Source organism: Stigmatopora nigra, chromosome 2 (assembly GCF_051989575.1).
Source record: "Stigmatopora nigra isolate UIUO_SnigA chromosome 2, RoL_Snig_1.1, whole genome shotgun sequence".
Lineage (NCBI taxonomy): Eukaryota > Metazoa > Chordata > Actinopteri > Syngnathiformes > Syngnathidae > Stigmatopora > Stigmatopora nigra.
Genome location: NC_135509.1, coordinates 14,078,715 through 14,098,768, shown reverse-complemented (window position 1 = coordinate 14,098,768; position 20,054 = coordinate 14,078,715). Strand labels below are relative to the sequence as shown.

The 20,054-nt window shown below is 38.6% G+C and overlaps 1 protein-coding gene across 1 annotated transcript in view; it reads right to left on the bottom strand.

Moving 5' to 3' along the window:
* The window catches only part of LOC144190583 (tetraspanin-9-like), a 55,612-nt gene that overhangs the window by 1,343 nt on the left and 34,215 nt on the right, over positions 1-20,054 (bottom strand). Inside the window, exons 2-6 of the mRNA XM_077710848.1 lie at positions 13,025-13,216; positions 11,640-11,714; positions 3,270-3,371; positions 2,891-3,022; positions 1,477-1,560 (exon numbers count right to left, since the gene is read on the bottom strand). Of these exons, the coding sequence (XP_077566974.1) occupies positions 1,477-1,560; positions 2,891-3,022; positions 3,270-3,371; positions 11,640-11,714; positions 13,025-13,216 (585 nt within the window). The remainder of the gene's footprint in view (positions 1-1,476; positions 1,561-2,890; positions 3,023-3,269; positions 3,372-11,639; positions 11,715-13,024; positions 13,217-20,054) is intronic.

The window sequence follows — 20,054 nt, the reverse complement described above, 5'->3', positions numbered from 1 at the left end:
TAGGGGCGTATGAACATTTCCCAATCCAAATGGGTTGCCTCATCTGTATTAAGCCCTATTAAATGTGCACTATTAAATTTTGGGGACTTGTATTGTGATTTATTCACTAACATGAATGGATTATCGTAACTCATAATCACTTGATCAAGTTTACAACATTACCTCGGGAAAACATTACATTCAACATACCATCCGTAAATGTAAATCTTAAAGGTACTTGAACATTTCAAGTCAATCTCTTTAAATCCAAGTTATCGCTGAACAGAAGATATATAGATATATGTGTATAGTTACAAATACCGATAAAAACATAAAGGTTTGACCTGTGCTTACCCAAGATCCCAAGTTATCACAACTTTTTGTGATGTTTTAGATGTTTATGTTTATGACTCATACTGTTAAGTCACTTTATGAAGTGCTAGAAAGTTTCAGCTCAAACGAAACTCAAAGTAGGATCTACTCTTGAGGAGTTGGAGAGTTCAACACTTGGAGGCCCCAAATGATTGTGTCTGTGTATAGACACTAAAGCTAATATCAAATAAGCCGCTGTACTATGAGACGCTATCAGTCTGCAAAGATGATCAATATCTGTCAGGTTCCCACTTGTGCATAGTGTGTGTCTGTCTGTGTGCATGTCTGAGTGAGATGTGCAAAGCAAGGAGATAATGTCAAATTGAAGATGGATACAACAGGAGCTTGTCATCTTTTCGCACACGCCAGGCAAAGCTTGCACAGGTGGTAACCTCAGGTGCATTATTGTGGGTCCTGACAATAGCAGTTATTATTAGTTTTTATTCACTGAGAGATTTTCTCACTAGCAATGACTTATAATACATAACACAAATCCTGCTATGATTAAAAAAAGATAAATACTCACTGAATCCACTTGAAAATTGTCTGCAGATTTAATTAACTGGGATTACCATGATTGTTACTATATTTTTTTGTACTTGTAAGGCTAGGTGGTAATACCTGAATGGTAAATAATATATTTTCATGACATTTTTTAAAATTCATTAATCACATCTTAAGAAAACTGAAAAGATAAACATCTTTATTTCTGATTGTTGTTTGGTAATCATATCTCAAGAGTGCCAATGTTTTAGGTTGAATAGTTCACTTCTACATGCCACTATATGTTCAACTAACTTTAATGGGAGAGTGTGACAGATGTATTTTAATTCATACTTGTATATAGCCCCATCAACAACTATTATTAAACGTTTGCATACTGCACTTATGAATTTTCATTCCTAATACATATCTTTTGATCTTTTTTGCTGATATTACCAAAAGTCTGCAGAGAGGACCAAAGAGACAATCTAAAAAAATGTGTCAGTATTTTTCAGAATGTGGGTGGACAAACCTTATGCTTGCCTGGCAGAACATGTAGGCAAATTGGACTCCAAGCCAAGTGATGCAGACAGATGCAGTCTGACACAAATTAGCAGCAAAACAATACCTGAAAACGCCTACCTGCACTACCAAAATGACCATGCCTATGGTTCCCAGCAGGTGTTTGTTGTCATCAAGCCATTCCTCGACTTTCTCAAAGCAGCCCTACAGGAAGGAACATACAAGAAAAATGTCAGCCAGGGGCCTACAGACTTTACCTGGGAAGCTGAGTGAATAATACAATGGATAAAAGTGGATACCGTGATTTGTTGATCAAGTGAACTATGAATAGTAAGTTCCCTATTGAGAAGTGTAACTCAAATCTACAGATGTATGAATCTTGAACCATTCCCAAAATGAAAAATGCGTGCCTCGGTTCACTCCGAGGTTATGGAACTGATATTGAGATTAGGTCATGCAGCTTTCTGTTGTAAAAAGGAATTTCTACTTTGTGATAACATGAGGAAATCCCTGGGATCTGTTCGTTTTTTTTTCAGGATTTTAGGACTATGCAATGCTAGCTCAATGTCTTATTATTCTCATTTTGGCAATTATGTACGTAATCCCCTTCTTTGGACCGAACTAACTGTTTAACTAAGCAGATCAGATTTAATAGGAGGAAATTGGTAAACAAAGTGTTACACAAAATGGCTGTTGGTGGCATAATGAGAAAGTCCAAAAGCAATGAAAATAACACTTAATGGCAATTCTATTTCCTCTGATTAGTCACACAAGGTTGTTAAAGAAACTCAGAAACAGCTGAATTTACAAATGTATTTACGTTTTTTGCCAGGCACTGCAGAAGGCATGTGTAGAATCTGAACAATGAAGTGTGTGGCACCTCAATCTAATATATTCTAATTGGAGCAATCACAATTACAAAACAAACAAGAAAACAAAAAAACTTCATTCACATACTTTTGTTTCATTGGGAAAATTAGCAATTAGTAATACTATACTGAATGCGTGAAAATGTGTGAGCACAAAACAAGAACGTGATGAGAAAAAATATTTAAAAAAAATAGGTAATTTGGAGAAAAGGGTGGAAGTCCCTCAACTGCTAAAATAATTGGAATCACCCCTTAAGATGGCACTATAGATGATTACCGTATTTTCCGCACTATAAGGCACATGGTACTATATGGTGCACATTCAATGAATGGCCTTTCTTAAAATTAGTTTTATATTTAAAGCGCACTGGATTATAAGACATTAGTTTGGCTATGGCAGTAGTAGTAGTAGTTGGGTTGTGTTATGAATCCACTAGATGGAGCTCTAGTGGCAAATAGTGGTTAGGGGTTGTGGTATACATTATATAGAGTGAATACAATGATTAATCCAAATTGATCCATGTATAAGGCGCACTGCTGGCTTTTTAAGAACATTGAAGTCTTCTATAGTGTGAAAAATATGGTTCTTAGATATATTGAAAAGTATGCTTCCCATTTTATTCTGAAAGACTAAATTTCACTGAACAATGTTAGTTAGCACTCACCCGGTTCCAGAACATGTTGGTGGAGTTGCGCCCACAGTTCTGATAATGCTCCTGGCAGCAGCGGTCAGGAACGACCTTCTCTTTCAGGGCCTCGTGCCAGTCGGTGTAGGCTATAACACCGCAGCACTTCCACTGCATATGCCCCAGAAAACAAAATGCAGTCAGTGAGCCAGATAGTCCATCAGCTAACAAAGTACTTTTGAGCCGACATCATTTGCATTCCATTACACAGTAATGCAATGTACTCAGACAGACAGCTCTGAAATTCAGTGTCACATTCTTATTAGGAAAAGAAGCGAGGCCATGCATTATTTGAAATATTCCAGTTGTTGTCCTGATAATGTAAATCATATTTGACACAACATAAGTTCTCGCCTACCTCTGCCTGGATAATGTTCCAGGCATTTCTCAGGCCAATATTGTTTTCTGAGTTGTACAGAGCAAGCCCGTCCTTCAGATCTTGTTTAGCATTCTCGCTCACCTGAAGATGGAAAAGAAATATAAGCCATTATTTCATACAAAACCTCAGAATAGAAAACCTTGGAGTGACAGCAATGCGGGAAAATGGTGGGAAATTGAACCTTGGAGCGAGCTGTCAAAAACATCAACAATTGTGAGATTTGAGCTTAGCTCTCTTTTTCAAAGATATTTAATGGGGTATCATTCAAAATCAGAACTTTTCTTGCTTCTCACAGGGCAGCAAGTCAGAAACGTGCACTAATAGGACCCGTTCATTCAGATACTTCTTTCTGAATGTTGTAAGTAATGATGTAAAAAATGTTTGGGGGGGAAAAAAAAGTGACACATTGTGGCAGTTGCGTTGGGTTGCAACAGTAATGCTGACAGAACTTCGCAAAAAATAGAAAAAATAAAGATGCACAGATAGCTTTTGATGAAATTCTGCAATGATTGATAAGTGAATTCATGATTGATGTGTGTCTCTAAAAGAATTTCCCAGTTTTCGGTTTAATGTGAGGTACGTTCCTACTACTGTAAGAGTCACAACTATGCATAATACAATATCGTGCACAGAAATCTGTCACATTGTGTTCATTTTCCATCTCAGAAACAATGTGCATTAATTTGAAATACAAGGTATGTTCACGCATACAGTTTAGAACAACTGGGTAATTACAGACAGGTGTGACATGCAGCTATTGTTCTATTTTTTCTTCTGTTCATTCTCTTAACTGTGACCCATCTTATATCGCATCACCCACACGCAGCTTCAAGACACCCTCCAGCAAAGTTTGTTAATCTTTTTCCTCATGACTGAACTCCAGCTATGTACTCAGGGTTGTGTCATGTCAGTGGGAGATTAGTATCTTATTGAATGTGTTAATGAGAAACAAAAGTCAGTGGCTTAGTTCTGCCGCAGTTTGTGTTGCCCGTGGGAGATTTCACTAACGACCGCAACAGATTGAGGGGCACTTCAGATATGTGGTAATTATTACTGAGAAAATAGGAGCATAGTCCCTTAACCACACGGCACAGCTTCACAGGCTCTATTAGTCACGCCACAAGAAAAAAGTATTCACAAGTTAAGGTTTAGTGCCTGAGCTCACCACCATCCGACTAATGATGAAAACATATAAAAATGCAAATGACAGCTGGATTTAGAACAAGGGTAAATCATTTTCATGGGAACAAATTTATACAAAAAGTAAGCACAATTCCCAGTAACGTTTGCATTGACACATGCTCTGGTATGACAACATTAACAAACATGAATGGATTTTTTTTACTGTAAGCCTCTTACATACAAACTAGCCACAACATCATTGAATTGCATTTGCCTTTGAGACAGAACCCAGGGACACGCAATTAGATTATTAAATCTGAGTTGATTTTAGTGTCAACATCTGGTGGAACATTAAATCTTGGCCTGACAGCTACACTGCTTTCAGCCTAACAGGTGGAAGCCGGCTTGGAAATTGCCTGAAAACATTCTTTGACAGGCATTGTTGATAAGGATCCTAGAAAAACTTTATAAAAAATATAAGATCAATGGCTATATAGAAGATCTCTGGTTGCCATAGCAAAGATAGAGGTGCAAAAAAAAGTCATTTATTCAGAGTAATGAATTTTCCTCTTGCATTAAAATGCCTCAGTAATTATTTTAAATGCAAATTCCATTTCAACGTCCTCTAAAACCATTTAAAAGAGATTAATTTTACTCTAGACACCTTCCTCTGTGTGACTTCGCTGACGTAGAGAAACATATCTGCATATATCTCCTTGTGCTGCAGGCCTCGACAGCCTCTGCATTTTCAGTCCTCAGACAAGAAAATTAGATGAGGGACTTTATCATCCATCTCTGCCTCGTTCTTTGTTTCTGTCCTATGCTTTCAATCTCGACTTTGTACGATACTGCTTCCTCATTACCAACTCCCATCAGTCACTAGAGAGCACCCTCCTTCTACACTCTACACCAAGACGCACATAGACAAGCTGTGGTAAAATCATCTCGGTCTCCGATGACTTGGCTCCTTTCTCATTTTATCTCATTAGCTGCCATAGACAACCGTGGACGTTGAATCTGTTTTGATTATGTGAGGCTGGCAGAGATTAGTCCTTGACCACATTCCCAGTCTAAATTGATCTGTCTATGGCCATCAATGGTCATAAAAAAACCCAAACCATACGTCTATAACAGTGGTTCTTAACCTTTTGGAGCTACTGAACCCCACCAGTTTCATATGTGCATTCACCGAACCCTATGTCATGTGATCATCTGCAGCCAGTGATGGTAAAGCGGGCCATGTTATTGTGAATAGATATGATGAGTCAATGTTTTTTGACCTCTACTGACAGAGGCTCCACAAAACACCTGAAACTGACTCACCGAACCCCAGGGGTTCGATCGAAACCGGGCTAAAAACCTCTGGTCTATACATTTTTGTTTCAGGAAAGCTGAGCTTGTTTGCTATTCGGTGAGCGTGGACCTCCACTTGGAAATGTTGGTGTGGGACCTAAAGATGTCTCTGCAGCGTGTGGATTCCATTTTAATTTGATTCAAAACCATTCATTATTCATGAGACTCCCTGCTGTCAGTATTAGGGTCTCACCTAGGGAACAGGTACACAGGGACCATCAGTGAGTTCACACATTTTCTTACTGTTTAATCATTAACTAGGATGCTGCACAGCTAATTTAGACTACGCCCACTTATAGAACATACCATGAAACGCATGAAAACAGTAATATTTTCAGATGTGAAGCATGATGTGCATCATGGCCATAACACCAAATTCTGGGTCTTGTACACTCCCATTCTCAGGAGCCCCTTTGCATGTGAGTGCATGAAAGGCGTGAGCATTAAAAAAAAAAGAGGCGACATGGTGGGGTTATTATTAATGTTTAAAACCACTTTTAGACAGACGGGTGCTGCTCCAGCTGTTTCTAAAATATGTTGATGTTGACAACAAATGTTAGAAAACCCAAAATTGTCTTTAGTATACCTATTTATTACTTACTTTATTGCACTCTGACTATCTGCCGGTTCTGTGAATTAATATTTTTCCACGTTCCGATTTCAAATGTTCCTTTAAGTTTTAAGTTGTTTTTCACAAGATAACACCTTGGGGTTAGGACAGAGTGTACAGCAAACATTTAATGGTGGGGAATCGGGTTGCATGTGTTCTGCAGGTTATTGGTTCAACAATGTATTTTCTGTGTTGTCCTTCTCATGCATGTCAGCTCGCTCTGATGTTTTGGCATCACTAGCTCACAGGTTCACAACTTGAGAAAACTACAAGGGAAATTTGACACTTTTATTCCAGGTGCTACAGTATAGTTGTCGTTGGCTGACTAATGTCAAAATAGCGCCAGTGTTCAGTGGTCTCTGTAGGTAGACTTAACCATTTTACACCTTTTAACAGGGTCCCTAAATAGTCAAATAAGTAAATTAAAAATTACTCTTTTAATACATGTTGTCTCAATTCATTTGAAATAACATATGTACATATATATATATATATATATATATACATACACACACAACATACACATACATACACACACATACATACACACACATACATACACATACATACACACACACACACATACACATACACATACACACACACACACACACCCTTGTTTTGAACAATTGAAATATTTAATTATGAAAGTTGAATTGTCCAAGTGCACTCTATGATCTTTCTAAAGTATTGCAACCATGCCTTCCATGTAGCAGACCAGTTATGGTTGCACTTAATCATTTTGTGTCAAATTGCTTCTACTGACATCATTCCCCTCACAGTGTACTATAGATATTGTCTAGGCGAGTTGAGATAACTATTTCACAGTGTGATAAATAATACGGAGTGAAAGAGCATGAGAGGCAAAGGTCCCTAACAACACACAATTAAAGAGGATATTGAATTCCCTTGGATGCGTCCGAAGGATGGCCTGAATTGCCTTTGGCAAGAATGTTCAATAGAAGGAAAGAAAAAGCCCTAGTCGCCCTCTATTTGGGCTGAAATAATAAACCACGATGATAAATTGAAGATTGTATGCCAACACATTTGTTGTGTGATGCGATCATCCTTCAATAAGTGACTCAAAAGATTCCATGCTGACGTAGGTAGAGTCTGTTTTTTTCTCAATTTGTCCCCTTAAGAATCATGAAAAGTTATATTTTTAAATGAGAAATCCTTATATTCACTCTCTATTTTAACTAACACTCATGGCTCGTTTCCATTAACCTTTTGGAAAACATGCTAGGAAATAAGCCATTCAGTGTTGATGTGCATGATTATCCTGCTGTCATGGGGTTCTGTCTTAAAATAAATAAAAAAAATAGGCTACTGCCACATCTGCTGTTACACTTTGATGGGCCTCTTTGCATGACTACTTTTATATGACTGCTCTCTTTGTAAAATGACAACCATTTTAAAGTCTAGTCCACCTTTCGCTAATATGAGCTTTAATAGATCCCATCTCACTAATAACCAACAACAGTACATCCTGTGTGATTCATTTTTTTGCCCCTCAAATTAAAGTGTTAAATTATAGTGCCTTATGGATGAATGGACAAACTTCCCGAACCCTTTTAAAGTGGCGTGCTCTCCTGAATGGCAATAGAGCTCCTTAATGACATTGTCTGTTACTGCGCCAGTCTTTCACGTCTTAAACAACTCGCCTACTTTTCTCCTGAGTCCAAACATTTTCCCCTCCGCACGGCTCCCCTCCAGCAATGCTGTCGGTTTGTTTTTTTCTTTTCTTTCCGCCCTATATACCTGCCATAGTTACATGCTCTGCTTCTCCGCTTATGTTTTTGCCAGGTTTGGTTTTCACATTGTGAGCTAATAAACCTTTACCGCTGTTTGGTTTGGCATGTTGGGTTGACGGAGAAACAATGAGGTCACTGCGTTAAAGACGGATGGCAATAATCTGGTTTGCGGCCCGGCCATCTGCTGCAGTCAGCTGGTAGCTGGCTGCAGTATCTGACATTATTATAGTACAGATTCTATATGGCATTTGAGGCAACTGGCGAAGAACATTAGGCAACGGAGGTAAATTACATATGGCAAAGTCATTTCCAAGACCTTTATCTACCCTTTACTAATTGGGTGCTGTGGACTGTGATAGATGATACAGAGCAGCCTAAATTATGAAAACTATTTGTAAATTGCACGTACATTGTAGCTTTGTCATAATACCATTTCGAAGACTGAAATTATCATTCAATGCTAGCCATCCTATTTCAAATGGATTAGACGTTAACAGTATGGGGAGGTATTTTTGTATTTTCAAAATCACATTTTTTTTTAAATCATTGACTGGCATTGGCGCGGATGTACATTCATTCCATTTGAATTGGTAGGAGCTATCAATGAGTTTAATCTTTGAAATGTTATTCCTGCATCTGTAAGTTGTGTCAGCAAGGGCATCCAGCGTAAAATGTGCGCCAAACCTAACGGTTGATTCTACGTTTTGAACGCCGCGACCCATGAGGGGATAAGCCGAAAGTCCACCAGTGCTCTTTGAAATTTTACAGTCCAATCTTAATTCAACTATGACCATTGATGTGTGTGTGATGAAACATGGAGACGATGATGGTTTTGCAGAGAATTGTAACACTTTCAACTCTTTAAAAGAACTAGTGAAAGTGAAACCTAAACAATCAAGTCATTTCTCAGTCCAAAGGCAGATATCAAGTAGTGGTGGGATGTATTCCAGGCTTGTTAATAAATGCCTTGTGATTAGGGCTAGTACCAGAAGAGGATTAATGATTCTTCAGATCACAGCCTGTAGTAGAGGATGAGGGGACCAACACACAGCATGCCAGAATCCACTCCATGGAAGAAAGCCAATGAATGGACACTGTCTTTGCATAGCCTTATTCTTAAATCACATATTCAGAGCTGCACAACGACAGACTAAGACAACATCCCCATATTTATATACCCTACTTTCTAAAGATGTTTTTTATTTAAATAAAATACAGTAGTGATCTATTGAAATAGTGATCAATTAAGGTTGCCTTTCTGTGATATAAACGAGTCATTCCGCATCACATGAGATATTGCATTAGTACATTATACTAAGTGACCAATTCAAACTTGCCACCTGATGGTGTAGCGGTTCACATGCCTGATTTTGGTGTAGGCAGCCACGGGCTCCATTCCCAGTGGTGGCGGTATTGTGAGTGTGAATGGTCGTCCTTCTCTCTGTGCCCTAAGGCTGACTGGCAACTAGTCTATGGTGTAGTCTGCATTTCGCCCGATGTGGGCTGGGATAGGCTGTAGCAATCCTTGTGAGGATATGTGGTACAGATGACAGATGAATGAACTCAAACTTCTACTTTACTCTGCGTGGATCGAGGAAGATTATTTAAGTTTTCTGGGAGGCCTCAAGGTGAGGATTCCCCAACCACATCCCATTAGTTCATCTAATAATTTTAGCAAGATAAGGCAGCAGGCCTATTTTCTGCTGGCGGGTGTGCTTGGAGACCTGATCCAAATCTAAAGATGGATTTGCTGCTAAATGAATTCCTTTATCTGCTTGGAAGACCAAGTCTGAATAAACACCTCTCATAAGAATTAACTGGGACTAGGTCCTGCAGGGCCTGAGCTAAATTGTCAAACAATATTTACATATACCAAATTAAAGTGTGTCGTGCAAAAATGTTTTATATACATCACTTTGTCATTGCTAAAAGATGGAGTTTGAATATTTGTGCAACTTTTACATATATATTTTATATTTCTGTCAACCATTTGAGGGGATGCTGTAAATTGTGACTGAAACTAGACAGCTGCGGTGTACTCTTTCCTCTTCTGCATGTACATGTTTTCGTCGTGCTATTATATTACGAGCCTCTAAATCATAGGACTCAGAGACTGTAAACTCACAGGATATTGCCAAATACATTCTATATATGTTGTCAATTGCTTCCAATAATGTCAGCGCAGTGAGATGAGAGTCAATTACTGGCAATGATGTGTACATTTAAACACACACCTAGACATTGTAGAAGCCAGAATTGAACTAACACTGCAAAAAAACAATATTACTCTCTAAATTCAGATCAGAATATGGTCAGTGATGATTCCAGATATGTTTCATTCATTTTCCATACCACTCATCCTTTCTATCACGAAATAATACAGGATGACCAACACTGATGCAAAATATATGGTTAACAGAAAAATAAAGTTAATAATCCATTGCATTCATACTTAAATGTGCTACCTGCAATAATGGTTTATATCAGGATAGAAACAAACTGTTTTGATACCAATATGAGTGAATGCATTCATTTTTGAAACGGTTTTTGCCTTGAACATAACAAACATTTTTGATGTTATGATGGCCACTCCCAGACATGGATTCTGTTATTCTCAAGTCACATTTGAACTATTTCAGCAGTATACTTTGGGTCATGTTTGACTTGGAAGACCCATTTGGTGTCATGTTTTAGCTTTCTAGCATTGTGATAGTGTCTTAATATCTGCATATGATGTTATTTCTTCATGATGCTGTCTATTTTATGAAGAGCTCCAGTTCGTGCTGAAGTAAATCAACTTCTCAACATGATGATGCTACTTTTACACTTCATCTGTAGTATAGTGTTCAAGTTTTCCTCCTGTGGGCTCCAGACAGCTCCACTTTTGCTCATCAGACAACAGAACGTTCACCAGAAGATAGGATCTTTGTATTGATGGCTTTTTGCAAACTAACCTGATTTGTATGTTAGTCTACAAGTAGTTAATTCTACAACTGCCCGTAGGTGCTTAGATAGAACTCTTGCAAGCCTCGTGAGGATATGTGCCACAGAAGATCAATAGAATGTTGATTGATTTTTTTTCCTTGATAGCTAAACCTAGTATTCGGCATTTCTTGTTATGTAGGTGTTGCCCACATTATGCTTTATTTATGGGGCTATTTGATTGAGAAAGGGCTCCAGATTTCAAAATGATGTTAATAATGTCTCTATTTTTAAATATTGTCATCTGTTGTACACCCGCTTAAGTTGAACTCAACAAAGGGTCATGGGAAAAGTGCAATGGGCCACTTGTACTGCGCCAACTGGTGAGGATTACTCTGCATGTTAGGTTCTAACCTTTGACAGCAGGCTACCTTTTTTTAGAATATGGACATGTAGAATATATTCAAGGCCATATTTTATTTGTTAAGTTTTCTCTGCCCCTGTGAGAGAGGTCACATTTTGACTGACAGAAGCAGCCAAAGGAAAATATGAGAGAGTTTATTTCATTCAAAAACCAAATGAACCTACCTTATCTGAGTACACAAAGAACAAGATGAGTAAAATCAGTTCTGTCAGAAGAATTATCAGCAGGACGATGAAAAACTGTCAGACAAAAGGGAGAGAAAGGTTTTTAGATGGCAAATTAAACAAAAAAAGGTAAAAAAAACAAACTGAAATGGACTGTTTTAAGTGCAGTAGAATTCACTGACTTAATATATTGAATTGTACGTTCATCAAAGTGTAGAAAACACTATTTACGAGCTCAACTATTTTTTCTCCTTTTTTGAAACAAAGCAACATATTTATCAACACCTTGGTATAAAAAAGGAAATACAAAACAAAATTCCAGCCAAATGCAAACAATTTTACACCAATATTGAGTATCAGTGTGTTGAGAAAGAAGAAGAAACGGTTGGTTACAAATGATACAGAATAGTGCATCGCAGTAATTCAACTGGAACCGATAACAAAATTATCAAAAATAGAACTTATTGACTTACTGCTTAAAAAAAGGGCATATAACATAGGTTAATGTTATATGTAAACATATTTGTATAAGTAAATGTGCATGTAAAACATGAATTATGATGATTTAAAGTACAGTTTATGTGAATAAGGAATGTTTGATAACATCTATTTAAAGGCTGTGTGTTCTTCAAGTGCTCTAAAGTTTAAAGTCAAGCAGCTCATTTTCACTACTGCATTTACATAGCCAGTGTAGGATGTAGTCTGCCTTTTGCCCGAAGTCATCTGTGATAGTTCTCCAGCAACCCTTGCCAGGATGCGTGGTACGGAGGATGAATGAATGCATTTACATAGATATCTAGATTTATTCCAGTTAATAAATCATGTTAATCCTAATCCGTAGGAGGTTATCATAACAATATTGCATCGTGTGTTACTCCAATTTATCGCAACTACAGTCAAACGGAATGTTATATGCAGTGTGCTGAAAGAAATTAGGCAATTTTCCTTTTTACAATTTTGGAACACTGGGTTGGGGATCAGATGGAAGTTTTCATTTAGCATACAGAATCATAGCTTTGTGTTTAAGAAAATATTAGAGATAAGTAAATCAGTCTTGTGCTATCATTAGATAATTACTCATATTACTCCTTGCACAATAAACATAATTTTATTACTATAAACTCATACTTTGACACCCCGTTTTGACCTCAGCAGTTTACAGTCCAAATGTGGCTTATATGTGAGTAAATAAAGTATATTTGAGGATGAATTAAAACATGATGATTATTAAATTATTTCTGCGACATTTCTTTGCTGTAGTTCTAAAATGTGACACATGCCATAGCTCAAAATGGGCTATGAAACACTAATGTAGTTTTAAAGGTGTCTAACTGGAGTACAACACGACTACAAAGGTAACGTACAAGTGCCAATTAAAAACTCACACTCAGAAGCAGGCACTTGTTCTCTTTGATGGCACCCAGGCAACCAAGGAAGCCCGTTACCATGACGATAGCGCCGATGGCGATGACCATGTTGGCTGCTGACAGTGAAGGGAAGGAGGGCGAGAAGGTGGCGAAGCTGCCCTGAGACACAAAGAGCCAGATGCCCACGCCGAGCAGCCCACAGCCACATAACTGCGAGACAAGAGAAGACAAGGTGAGACAGCGATCATCACTTCGAAATTCTCCTGGAGTTTTCATCATTTGCTCTTCTCAAACAATGACATGGAACACTGGTTAAAATTCCCAGAGGTTTTCTTAATTACATGCAAACTAAACAAATAAAAGCTGAAAGGGATTAGAACTACACATTGGAAATGGTTTGTACCAATTTGACACATTTAAAATGATCCCATTAAAACCAAGAGCAAACAGACATGAAATTACAGTAGCACCATCGCGAGTCAAATCCAACTTCAAAACATCCACATTTTACAAGTAGCTGATTTAAAATCCACTTAGAAGGGTGTCTTTCTTTTTAATATGCCAGACACCACACTGTTTGTCAAGTCCACTGTGGAAAAGATTTAAGAAAACACTTCTGATTGACAGGGTGGAATGTCCCGCCCTCCCCCTACTGATCTAGCAGCACCATCTATCAGAGGAACAACTATTCAAACATATCCCCACCATTGTGAAATACAACATAGAAATAAAGTGGTGGCATATTTTTTTTGTCTGCACCAAATAGAGTGAAATACTGAGGGCCATTTCAAAATGAATAAAACTAAAATCTAAAACGAGGTAAAATAGGAAGGTGCCACAATAAATCAAGACGCCACTGCCTTTCCTTGATCTCGTTTCACGCATCCTTTCCATTTTCATTTTTGCGACACAGCTCTGGCACACTTTAAAGTCTGTCAGCAATATAAAGGGGACCTTCTATGTACTTAATCAAATATTTGGAATAATACGCCGTCACTCAATGGACTGATGGAATGATTTAGAAGGCACATGTCAAATGAAAATTATGTACACAAGTAAATGTTCTGTATCTACAACACAGAACCATATACAGTAAAAAAAGGGGATTTGCTTAACCAATATTCCAAGTGTGCAGATTCATTTGGAGAATGCAAGGTTGATGAAAAACAACAATAAAGAATACAATGAAAAATGTGATCTCTCCTTTCCTTGGAACTTTCAAAACAAATGATTAATTAATTAATGCTATACATATACTAAATCTATAATTATAAATAATTCAAACAAGGCCAGTAGGAGAGTCTTGCTGGTCCTACTACTGTTATATGCTGTACATAAAACCCTTGGCTGAGTCGTGTGTAAAACGCAGAGCCGACTAATTGCTGCATCTTCTTCACTCGCTGATGCGGCAATTTTTGCTTAAGGCTCAAGTCTCAACTGAAAACTAATTGAAACTCTCTCTACTTGAGCTTCCGGGCTACATCGTTTTGCATAGGGCTTGATTTGGTGATTGGACCTGACACGGTATAGAGCAGTGCTTTCAAGGATGTGGCATACATTGTGAATGGACTGTTGGCAGACAGCCAGGATGAAATTGATAATGATTCATGACTGCACAAAATCTCAATTGTTTGAGGGAAATCCTTTAAGAAATCAGTTTGAATTTCAGGTCAAATACTACACCCTGCCACTCGTAAACCCAAGTGCTTCTGGAAATCCTGATGAAGTGAGATTATATCGAGAAGAATTTTAAGTATCTCAGTGTTCGACTCAACAACAAACTGGACTGGTCCACAAACATAGATGGCCTGTACAAGAGGAGCCAGAACCGCCTCTATCTCCTGAGGGGACTGCGGTCCTTTGGAGTGCGAAAGACACTGCTGAGGACCTTTTACAACAATGTGGGACACAGAGAGGGAAAGAAACCGGAGAGCCAGCTCTGTTCTGGATTGTTCTCTAGACTTTGTGGAGGAGGTGGGAGAGAGGGAGATGCTGCCCAGGATGATTTCCATCATGAACAGCACCTCCCCCCATGCATGACTTTATGGAGTCCCTCCGAAGCTCTTTCAGCCATAGACTGCTGCACCCTCATTGCAGGAAGGAGCGTTTCCGCACATCCTTCCTTCCATCAGCTGTCAGGCTCTTTAACAAAAGAAATGTCTGAACGTTAACACCACCTCTGACATTATGCACTGCAATGCTCACCGCATGTGTGTGTGTATGTATGTATTTATGTATGTACTTATTTATAACCTATTTATTTATGTCTACAATGTCTTTTCCTGTGTCTGTGTTCTCACCTTCTTGCTACTGCGACAGTGAATTTCCCGAATACAGGATGAATAAAGTTGATCTATTCTAATCTGATATGGATGCTGCAGGTTTGAGGGCCACGAGGGAAGAATAGGTGGTTAAAGGGCTAGAGATGGAATGGATTTACAGCCAAGCAAGGTAAGCAAAAGGATCTTTAGAAGTCCAGGTGGGCAGGGATGCAGTGCCATCACTTAAGTGTGTTTAATACCAGCGAGGGGAGCTTGTCCAAGTGTGTCGCCCTCTTAAGTGACTGCCAAACTATCCTGCCCCCACTCAATCTGTCTAATCCCCCTTGTTTTGCTACTTCTGCTACTACAACAGCAACAACAGCGCAATGTCAACAGACCTCGGTGCCAACACTATTACGGATCTCTTTAGTGTAAGCTCTGATCTCATAGGTTATCTGACCTTGATGTGTTGGTCAGGGATTCAGTTTGAGACATTCTTCTGAGCTCTTTATCTTCTTTCAATTGTTGAACATTTTTAGACAAGGATTGATAAAGCCTCTATACTACAGAATAGCCAATGCTGCTGCACATAGTGGCATATCGTTTTGGTTGATGGTTTACTTTTACAAAAACAACCATTTTAAATCCAACTATAAAAACAGACTGGGGCAACAGCAGGCAGTCATACTGATAAAGACAGTAAATGTCCAGTCTGGGAAAGTTACATGTTTTTTGTTTTGTTTTTTATATTGCAGAAATATATTTGAAGTTTCCAAGAATATTTAATTTACTGGCCTGACTTGTCTGCTTAATGCTTTCTTAGATTTAAACTCTGATTGGCTAAGGTTCACTCACGGTCGAAAACAAAATTAACATGATAGAATATGTTTATATTATTATACATGCCTTTTTTTTTACATTAAATATTCATCGATACTGCTCATAAAGTGTGGTTTGGGGATGGATATGTTAAGATTCTCACAATATGTTTGTCCAAATCGTGCATCGTAGATAGTTGAATTTTTTCATGGAGGTCAAAAAATGGCTGTCGGATCCTAATAGACGTGGGCACCTCAACTTGTATATTATTAACACAAATTCCGTTAAAGCTCTGAAAATAAATTTCAGTTAAACCATATAATGCAGTTTTGCAGATATTTGTCTTTCTATTTTTCCCCCAAAAGCCTCGAATATCTTGAGATGATTTTATTTGACTGAGTTGTGTGACCTTTCTCCAAGTGTTTGCCAATTTTTCAAATGCCAAAATGGAGACCAAATCTATTTGCATAATATGAATTTAGGAAAAGAAAGGGCATGAGCTGAGACTTTCCAATGAGATAAATGGGATTGTACTGTTTTGGGTCTTGTTACAAGTTTGAGGCAAGGAACTGTTTGCAGCATAAACTCGTAAGAGGGAAAGATGAGGTCAAGGGGTCAAGATTGAAGCCGGTGAAATAGATGAAAAGGAAGCACAGTAGAAGACAAAGGAAAAGAGTGAAGGAGAAAGAAAATTGAGGTGGACTCTTCATCTAAGTGCGCACCGGCAAGGATAATCAGTCCCTGCAGTTAAGAGGCCTACCGCTCTCCAGCAAAAGACTCAACATATATCTCTCGAGGTTTGGTGGACATTCATGTTTATGTGTAACTTCAAGGCTGTTGACCTTTTCCCCGCTCTGAATAGTCACTCACTGACGATGCCCTGTCAAAAGGAATGACAGCTTTTGTCAAATTACAGATGATGTCTAAGGCAATGCCCAGAAGAAGCATACCCTGCTCGGAATTAGGTTTTTGAAGTCCTGCAGGGTGTGCACATGAATCTGTGTCAACAGTTTCTGGTTTGATATCAATAAACACATTCCAGATAACACCAAGTCTGTAAAGTGAAAATGTTATCATTAAAAAGACTTGGGGAAAAAGATGAAGCCTACAAGACAAGCTGTTAATAATGTCTACCCTACTAGACCAAGGGATTTTCTTTGAAGCATTCTTTGAAAGAAAATGGCTCGTTTAAAGAGTCCACTCTCGACAGGGAGTACTTAAGTCTGTCCATGCCTGTAGAAACTCAATTTAAAGCTGTGCTCTGATTCAGGGAGAAGGCTTTTTCTTCAGATTCAACAATGATCATTGAGGGACGGCTTCACAATCAAACAATTGTTTGTTTGTCCTGTATATTGATTGCAAACATTTCGACCATGAAAACTCTTTCAAATAGGCTGTTTCAAATCACCCTGTAGTTTTCATGAGGATACGCTCCCCAGAAAATAAATATAAACTGGATGAATGAATATTTTTAAATAGTTCAAATCAGTTAGTTTTCACAATTCATCCTATTTGGTGTTTCATTAGAAAGGGTATCACACATATGTGTCTGTCTAATCTTCATTTATAGACAATATCACATTAGAAAAACATGCTTATGTCAAGGTTCCCAATTATCCAAAATCTAATATTGGTATGCACAGGTAGGCAATAAATGCATCTTTTGATTGAAATTAAAAAGATCCTCATCACAGACTACCCTGGCTTGCAAATAGCATTCCAGTCATTCCTCTGTGAATAATGTAAAGCCAATGTAAACTGTATAACAATTAAATTATTCACACTCTGCTTAAGGAAACTGTTTTCAGCCTTGGAATAAACACACCCTGAATTCAAAGAGACTGAGGCAGGGTGTTGGATTAAAAAAAAAAATCTAGATCAGCCTGGTTAAAGTTTTATTCAACCACTGGAGTACTGACAGATTCACAAAACATGCTGCTTTCTATGAATATTCATTCATTCATTCATTCATTCATTTTCTGAACAGCTTATCCTCACAAGGGTTGTGGGAGGCGCTGTAGCCTATCCCAGTTAAGACCAGATGGGGTGAAGGGGGGCAATGTATAGAAGTCCTGGTTGATCGCCTTACGTGGGCAGTATGACTCTATTTGAATGATATTTGCTGATGCAGCTATGCACATTAAAGAGCCCGCCTCCCTTTCTCCTCCTCCTTAAACGAGCTGAAGGTCCTGTCTATAGCAGTGTGACCAGAAATCCATTGGAGCAGGAAGAATTAAAGACGACCAAGCCATTTTCTGCCTGTCCTCAGCTATCACGGATGTCTAGGCGGACACAGGCAGACTCTCTAACACTTGAATGCAGCTTCCAATTGAGGTTCACACAATGAACCTATGGCAATGGCAGAAGAAGCAATACTGGTGACCTATTCTCATGTTAGATCTTTGCCATCCCAACAGGACTATTCACTCAGCCTAGAAACTCAAAGGCACTTCAATTATGCATTAGGAACAAGTAGAATAGCACTAGTCACTCTATAATAGGAGCCAAAAAAGGAGGCAGCTGTTCTTGCCACAGTAAGTCAGTGAGTGTGTGGATGGAGAGACAGAAAGAGGAACAAGAAAATGGGCTGGTGAGCCAAGTCTAGAAATAAAGCTGGGAGCCAAATACCGATGTTCCAAGTGAAAACACTTCTACTGGAAACCAATCTTATTTTGCCTCTCCGTCCTTAAGAAAGTATTTGAGACAGGACTTACATCTGCTAATTTATAACGCTAGTGGCACCTAGGCCTTCTAAGAAATTCAGCATGTGGCAAAAAAAACAAGGCACAATTTGACCCATTTTTGTCAATATCACTATAACAGTCTGAATGATATCCTGATGAGATGAGAAAATCTCGCCTGATGTTGCGAATTTCAGTTTTATTGCTAGAGTCATCCTTGGAATCAGAGGCACTGATGAAGTAGTGTTATGTTCCCCTGGCATTGGTGCAGGCAGTATGGGATCAATTCCCGTTAAGTCACCATCTGACTGAGTGCAGACTCATGCCTGATGTTGGCTGGGATAGGCTCAAAGCACACTGAAAACCTACTGAGGGTAATTGGCATTGAGAATGGATGGATATTGAGATGAGTGAGGTCATACGCTTGTTGTTTTACACAACTACTTATTTCAAAATAAAATCCATCAAGAGAAAACCTCATTCTAACCACTAATCTAATGTTGATATGGTATTGTGGTGAGTGTGTATGTGATGTCTTGCTATGAATAAATAAATGGTAATTTGCTCAAAACAATATTCCTCACACAAGGTCAAATGTGAATTTTAATGCCACTTACTGTTGACATTGTAAGATGTCGGAAGTTAATATGGCTCATAGGGCACATGCTCTAGAGTGCATGTGTTAAGAAAATAAACAACAATTAATGTGTAGGCAGTGGCTTTTTATGACTTTTCCTTCACATAAACTCCCTCGCCTGTGGAGGCATACAGACATTTGGCTAGAATAAATATCTCACCCAGTCTGCTGGTGCAGCCAAGCTGAAAATTCTCAGAGGCAGGCAGACGCTTGGACAGTCTCCCATTGAGGTTGACTGGTCGAAGAGCCTAATGAGCATGCTGGCTCAGCAAAGGTGGAGTGAGGCCAGAGACTGGAGTATTAGACAGGTTAGACACTCAACCTGTTTGCTGCACGGGACAAGGCCCCGAGGTGCTCCTGGTTTAGGAAGAAGGGAAATCCCTAAAGGCCTACATGGCAGCTACAGAATAGAGAGCAGTAACTAAAAGAGAAAATCGTGGTTTCAACACATTTTCTTCTTTTTTTTAATCCTCTTCATATTAGCCATAAGTCAAATAAATGCAATCAACACAGCTAAATGGACTTGAAGGGACCTTCTATTACATTTTGTCTCACAAAAGGTTGACTCACTTGTATTGTTATCCAATTCTTAAATTGAAGGAACATACTGGAATTCATAACGCTGAAAAACTTGCCAGTAAAGTGCTCCA